Below are 7,735 nucleotides of genomic sequence, written 5' to 3'. Positions count from 1 at the left end.
TTTTGCATTTACTGTTTATGTTTTTTAAATATGATTATTGAAATTGACTTTAATATGAATACCCTTCAGCATTAAGCCTGTCATTAACTTACTATATGAAAAAAAAAAAATAAGAAAAAGTAATGTAAAAAGTTTTATGGTTAAGTCCTCTGTGGACTTCCACACGAGCATGATCAGTTGGACAAATTCTTTGAAATAAACTCTAAATATAACTAGGTCCTGTACACCTATGTGCAAATTTACCTTGATATCGTATATTATTATGAATACTACTTTATGTAAGGTGTTAAAATTAATGTTCATCCATCTTAAATCATGCGAATTATATTCGAAAAATAAATATTTGTATTAATATTTAATACCCCTTGTAAGATATGAATAGGCAATAGAGTAAGCAGGAATGCGGCTACCTCCTTATCAGAACTTTGATATGTGATAATTGTCCGGAAGCTAACTTCATAGACATTAATTTTAATGTACGTTGTATAATTATATTGTTCTTTGATTATAATATACGGTATAATATTATGGTCTGGTAGCCATTTATTCCTTAGGACGTTGCGTAAATAAATTTTGTAGTGCCTAAATTTAAAATCAAATATAGGTATAAGTATATAACACATTTATTAAAATGGTTTCTATTTCTAAAACATTTTTACCATTAAACACTCAAGGAGGAAATAGCCAACTGCCTATAATCGGATGTAAGTCATAAATATATATTGTTTTTTTGTCTCAATTCTTGATCATAACTATATATTAATTAAACTTTTTTTGGTTTTAGTTGGTACGTATACGATTTCCGATAAAAAAATAATATTGAATGTCTTGGACGTGGCACTTGGCGCTGGGTATCGTCTAATTGGTAAATTGAATACCTACCTATTTATACTAATATATATATATAAGTTTTAGTGATTACTTAATGTGTATTAATTTAATTTAATTACTTATTATGTATAACCATTTGTCTTATTATTGGTTTATGTCATGTTATTTGAATTATTTATTGTTACTTTTTTTGTTACTTTTTTTATTTGATTATAATTTTAAATATTCCTTAAAAATCATAATATATTTTGTGGTTGTGATCGTGATTATTGTCTATTTATTAACAAATCTTTTTAACTTAGTATTTTAGTTTATTATATTTATTTTTCAGACACAGCAGCAGTGTATAACAATGAACATTACATCAAAGAAGCACTTCAAGTGTTATTACCAAAGTATCATCTGAAGCGTGAAGATTTGTTTATTACATCAAAATTAGGTATATTATATATTGTTGCAATTTCTTAATGTCTGATTGTAAACGTTTGTATAGCCATAGCATAGATAGTATAATTTAATCGCTTTAATCATTCCATATGAAAAAACAATTCTGAGTGGTAGTGTATCTGCCTGTTTCTTAAGATGTTTTACAAATTATTTTTCCTTTAAGGAAGGCATGTTGAACTGATTTTCCCCAAATCATCATGTTATAATATATGATTTTATATTATTATTGTGAAATCATATCAATACTCCATAGTGTAGATAGGTTAATTGTATAATATATATAGCTTAAAGTTTTAGACTAAATATTTTGGACATTTCATTGTGTATAGAAAATAATATACTTAATGGCAAAAAATGTCATTCAAAAGGTTGAAAAGATAAAGCTTACAAGTAATATTTTTTAAATTATTGAAATATTGAAACAATTTTTCTGCTATATAGGATTTCTTCAGACACATAAAGTAATACATGTATTGCTCTGCTGAAAAATGTTCATTTATAGAGATACAATAGATACTTGTACCATTTATACCACATTTTTCATATTTCTTAAGTTATAATATTCTTACAGCTTTTAATTTAGTGTAGTTTCATTAACCAGTCTTTTATTATTCTCACACTAAACAAAACACTTCATTAAATTTGAATCTAAATGTATGAACTCAGTCAGCGCTTTTTTTTCTATTAAATGTATAGTAAAATCTTGCATTAATTTGACCATTTCAATCATTTTTTAAAGACAACTGTCATTACAAAATATAATAAGTAATAAACTAATAGCGTACCATAATACATTCACGACTGCAGTGAAGTTAATAATATTTTCAACATTAAACTGACTATGCATTATTCAAATTTCAAATTGGAAAGATCATTTACCAATTAAAGTCATTTAATTGTGTTTATAGAATAACATTTATCCATAACGACAATTTGAGTTGTACATTAAGTTTTGAATTATTTATATTTATGATGACAAGGGTATTCTTTTATTATTATTCTTATAATTAATTAATTTTTTTCAAAGCTCCCAAAGACCACGGAGATGAAAAACAAGTAACAGCTGCTGTGCAAAGGTCATTGGATAATCTAGGTACCAGTTACTTGGATTTATATTTAATACACTGGCCAGGAGCTGGGCGTATTGATGCAAAAAGTCCTGAAAATTCTAAACTTCGTAACTTAACATGGAAGACTCTCATGAAGTTGCACGACAATGGCAATGGTCCACTGAAGAATATTGGAGTATCTAATTATACTGTAAAACATATAAAAGAAATGCTCGCTGATCCAACTAATATTGTTCCCGCTGTTAATCAGGTAAAAACATATCATAATGTATATTACTTTGTTCCCTTGCGTTGATTTCAGTGTATTATTTAATACTCTATGATAGATATATTTTAAAGCAAATAAAATCACAACTGTTAGCTATACTTGTTTTTAGCTTTACCTATGTATCTATACTTGTATTTGTTCCTTTGAATTATCATAAATGTAAAAAACATCAATGAAATAGAAAAATATTAATTATATAATATCTTTAAAAATCCAATATGAAAAACAACTGATATATTATGTTAATTTTGCCCTGTTTATAATTTATTTTCAATGAATTATTAACTACTTCTTCTATTTTATAGAACATACAATCTAGCTTAAACCACCTGATTAAATAGTTTTAAAGTTTTGAACTATACATTGATAATAATCAAATTAAAAACTTAAAAATTAAATAAGTAGATAATTTTTTTTAAAACATATTAAACACTTGAAATATTGTTAAAATTTGTAATTATTTACAGGTTGAATTCCATCCATATTTTCAACAATCACCTGAGTTCCATGAAGTGTGCAGAAATGCCAAAATTGTTCTACAAGCATATTGTTCTATGGGAGGATCTGCTGGTAAAAATTCATTGTTAAATGATGAAGTAATAAATCGTATTGCTAAAAAACATTCCATAAGTGCTGCACAAGTTTTATTGAGATGGGCTATACAAAGAAATTATGGTGAGTTTAATATCAAATTAAGAATTTAAAAAAAAAAAAACGATATTTTCAAAATGTGAAACTAATGTTTAAGTAACAAATATTTTTATACATATAAACAAAAAGGTTATTTTAGACATTTCTTAATATAATTTGGGGTCTTTGGTTTTGTTTTCATAAAGTTCAGACTGAACATCATTTAATAACTCAAAATAATCATAATTTTCTCTACTATATTATATAAAATATTTTAACTAAAATTTAAAACTTTTAATAAAATATAGATAACTTAAATAACTTAACACTTAAATTCAATATCATATTGTCAATGAATGGGTTTTTATTGTTTTTAATTATTAATTAAACAAATTTTTGTTTACTTAAAATTTCAGCTATTATACCAAAGTCAATTACGGCGGAAAGAATAAAAATAAATTTTGATGTTGACACTGAACTCACTAAAGAAGATGTTGATGATATTAATAATATCAAGCACAGGGAAAAGTTTGCTTGGGAGCCTGAAGTTATAGCATGATATGAATAATAACTGTATAACTGTATAATACAATATTATGAACAACTCGCTATAATTTAGTATGACACAATTTTGGTTTTGAATTTTGTCATGTTAGCTTTAATATTAGTTATTTTATAGTCCATATGCTACTCTAAACAGTCTAAACTCAATGAGAAAAGAGTTAACCTTGGTGGTATTGATAACTAGTTACATCACTGTCAGACAAAATTTTTTTATTCTCTTATGCATCCAAAATGATTAACTATCCTTCAAAAGTTTTCCATTTTTCCATGTTATAATATATAATATATTCTTATTATATACAAATATACTATAAACACAATATTATTTTATGTAATTCTATTATTTATATATTTGTATGAGGTGATCTTATAGATTTATCAACAAATTTACTGATAAAGCAGTGTAGAAAATTATTGACTAAGATAGAATATACTGGAAATGAACAAACAGGCTTGCGATGAAGATGACTTCTAAAGAAGATATATTAGTTGCTGTTTTATATATTTTTGTGTTATATTTATAATTTTATTATGTGGTATTTGATTTATTATAAGTTTTATTCATGGTGTATTGCAATTTAACTTATTTTTGCCATATTAATCATTATTTTTAATTAATATTTTATTTTAACAATGACTTAAATTTAATATTAAGAACCATTAATATATTTTGATTTATTTTTAAATATTTGTTGTACTATTATTACTAATTGCTAATTTGTGATCAAAACAATATGAATAATATTTTTATTAAATTATGTGTTTCACTGTAAAAATGTTAAAAGGAAATACTGATAATTATGGGAATTGGAATTGGTGCTGTATTACTGTTTAAATCTTTTACATATTTTTTTATATACTATTATTTTTTTATATTGTTAATATTATTACTAATTGTATTGTTAATTCATAATTATATTATCACCATTATTTTTTAAATAAAATTCACTGTACAAAAAAAAACAATATTGTTTTATAAATCCTGAGTTCGGTGCCCACATGATGTATTCATGTTAAGTACACATTAATGCATTTTTCAGGAATCACATTTGAATAACGAATTCTCATCAATCAATTTTTGATACTTTGTTTTCTAAATTGCACGGATGTGATAAGTTTGAATTCTATGATAAATTAATGTAATATATACAATTTACGATGAAAATCGATTATGAGGGAAGACAATCTAATTTTTTACTTTTTAGTGACTAAGAAGTAAGATTAGATACCAAACATTTATTTTAATAATTCCTAATATTAAAATTTATTAGCAAATCTTGATACCTACTTTAGATAATCAAAAGTAAAAATTCACAGTAGTTTTCAAAATAACTGGAAAAAAATTTAAAAAATTGGGCAAAAACGAGAGGCAAAACTAGTTTTCGATTTTGTTTTATGGTGTTAGGTATAACACAAAACTAATAACCTCCTATACTTAAAATATTCACAAAATGATTATATGACTATTGCCTATTCTCCATAAATAGCACAATTTTCAAAATATTTTGGTTGTTTTTGAGCTATTTTTTAATTATAGCTCACTTCTATAATTGTATATAGTTTGACTACTATTTTCTAATAGTTATTCTTCTGCACTATAAATATATTATAATCTATAGTTAGTCTAATTACTAACCATTGATTGTTATAACTTATTACCATTTTCACTATTGTAGCAACATGATGATTTTCGCTCAATAATGTCACCATGCCATGGGTCTGGACAAAACGTAAAATTCCCGGCAAACAAATTGTACATTTGAGAATATAATTTCCTTATTGATCATGGTAAATAACAAACACTGAAATGCCTTAAAAATATTAGTTAATTAAAAATCCTTTTTTTAGTTACCATTTTTTTTTTTTTTTTATTTCATTGCAAGTTTATTAGGTTATAAGGAATAGTTTGGTATAATTTATGATTTGAAATATTTCTTATGGTACAAACAATTATGATGTACGCAATTAATGTTTTTAAGGTTTTGTTGTATTGTTTAATTATAGTGAAACTTAAAAAAATATGTATATTATATACATATGGGGGTTATAATATGTTGAGAACATAAAACAAGTGAAATGTGATGTAGGTATCATAGAGTATTTAGCATTTGGTTAATTTATTTAACAATATTAAAACTGAGGTAATAGGAGAAACAAAAATTAATTATTAACATAATTGTCTTTTCAAATTACAATGATGAAAAATGTAAGTGCAAGTTTCCTATGTTATTATGTTCTATAAATATTAACTGTTCATTCCTTTTCTAAATACTTGATACTATATTAATGAATTCTCCTATAAAAACACATTTTCATATCGACTAAGGACTTCTGCAGTTATACAACATTTTAGGTTATAATGTAGATACAATAAATTTCTTTTAAGTAAACAAATGACTTAAAAGGTGTGCATTTATTAATCGTAATTTCTGATCTTATTCTGATTTTATGAAAAGTGTACCAGAGTGACTCTCTTACTACTTTTATCGTCGAGTAGCCCTAAACCATCGCCCACCGACCTTAAGCACAAGCTGCCGAGCGTAAATATCGCAGAACAAAAGAACGTGTTGGTGCCACCAACTTGGTGGTGCGGTGGGTCGAATGATTTAGTCGTAAAGTTTGTCCGAACCCTCAATGGATAGTACAGTGATTATATAAACATTAATGTTACTGCAATTCAAAATTGAAAAAAATATTAAAAATTTCAAATTTATTTTGCATCAACGCATAGATCGTCGTTCACACAAAAAGATAAACTCAATTTGGATGATCAAAATACAATCCTTCTACTTTAAATTATATTATTTTAGTATTATTGTTATAACTTATAACGAACACTGTGGAATAATGTATTATATTCTACAGTTTAAACCATAATGCTCTTGTAGTCTTGTGACACATTAACATACATGCCCGTAAAGAATATCGCAATGGATTCACAATAATATTTCGTCCGAATTCAAGATCCGGCCACTGTCCTCCGCCAACTGGATGCATCAATAGTTTTTCATGAGCTGAAATATGCAGGCTCGACAAAAATCTAGTTGGAAAGTCGTGATTTCACCGCAGGCATCGTAGTGTATATGACTTCAACTGGCGATACACCAGTCATCGCGGATTTGAACTAAAACGAACCCGCCGTTGCACCCGGCCAAGATGTCATTATCAACGACATCTACATAATAACAATATATTTACACGTCATGTCCCGTCTTCTGCCTTGACCAAGTGTGCGTCCTGCAAGTGTCAGCCATGTCACTATATCGCGACAGCCGTTTTTTTATAGCACCACGAATTATTTTATTAATTACGTTAACGGCTGACGGTGTATGGCCATATGTTTTTGTTACATGTCCGCCTAAGCCGTAAGTTTCATCTTAATTTCAATGTACATTCGTATTTTGTTGTGTCACATTCCGCCTTGAGCGTCGCTGTAGTGCTTCCGTAGAATTTATACATTTTATCATCTTGTATGTGGTATGTCACGTTTGTTTGCGTCCCGTATCCGCCCTTTTCCGTCCACGCATCCTGTATAGTATACAGTGTATACCATGACCATCATATGGTTTAGTGGTATACTAGCATACTACTGTCGTGTTGCATTTTCGTCCTTTGTCGAGTCGGTGACAGTGTAACAGGATAGTCATGGTATCGGCCCACTGAGTTTCATTAAATTATATATTTCTATACTCATGTTTGTACTCATTTCTCATTATCATGAAAAGAAAAAGTTACCAATTAACACTCATAACTGGCCCATATTTTGAGTGGCCCACCGAGATTTCCTCGGCAGCTTGCCGATCCGACCATTGCCTGAATTGTTGAATGTCATACAATATATTCTTCTGATGTATCCCGGGCGTTCTGTTTCATTCGGGTGTGTCAGCCTAATATGTGCCCGCGGATCACGATACATATTGTTACA

At 27.3% G+C, this 7,735-nt stretch overlaps 1 protein-coding gene across 1 annotated transcript; it reads left to right on the top strand.

Annotated features, from left to right (window-relative positions):
- The first annotated feature begins 446 nt into the window (after positions 1 to 446).
- Positions 447 to 4,291, top strand: LOC111042442 (glyoxal reductase-like). The gene is made up of 6 exons (XM_022327060.1): positions 447 to 704; positions 785 to 865; positions 1,163 to 1,270; positions 2,306 to 2,598; positions 3,084 to 3,291; positions 3,663 to 4,291. The coding sequence occupies exons 1-6, from the start codon at positions 632 to 634 to the stop codon at positions 3,803 to 3,805; spliced, it is 906 nt and encodes a 301-aa protein (XP_022182752.1). The 5' UTR covers positions 447 to 631; the 3' UTR covers positions 3,806 to 4,291.
- Positions 4,292 to 7,735: the final 3,444 nt, after the last annotated feature.

The sequence above is a fragment of the Myzus persicae genome, unplaced genomic scaffold, assembly GCF_001856785.1.
Source record: "Myzus persicae strain clone G006 unplaced genomic scaffold, MPER_G0061.0, whole genome shotgun sequence".
Lineage (NCBI taxonomy): Eukaryota > Metazoa > Arthropoda > Insecta > Hemiptera > Aphididae > Myzus > Myzus persicae.
This window is presented reverse-complemented; position numbering and strand designations above follow the sequence as displayed.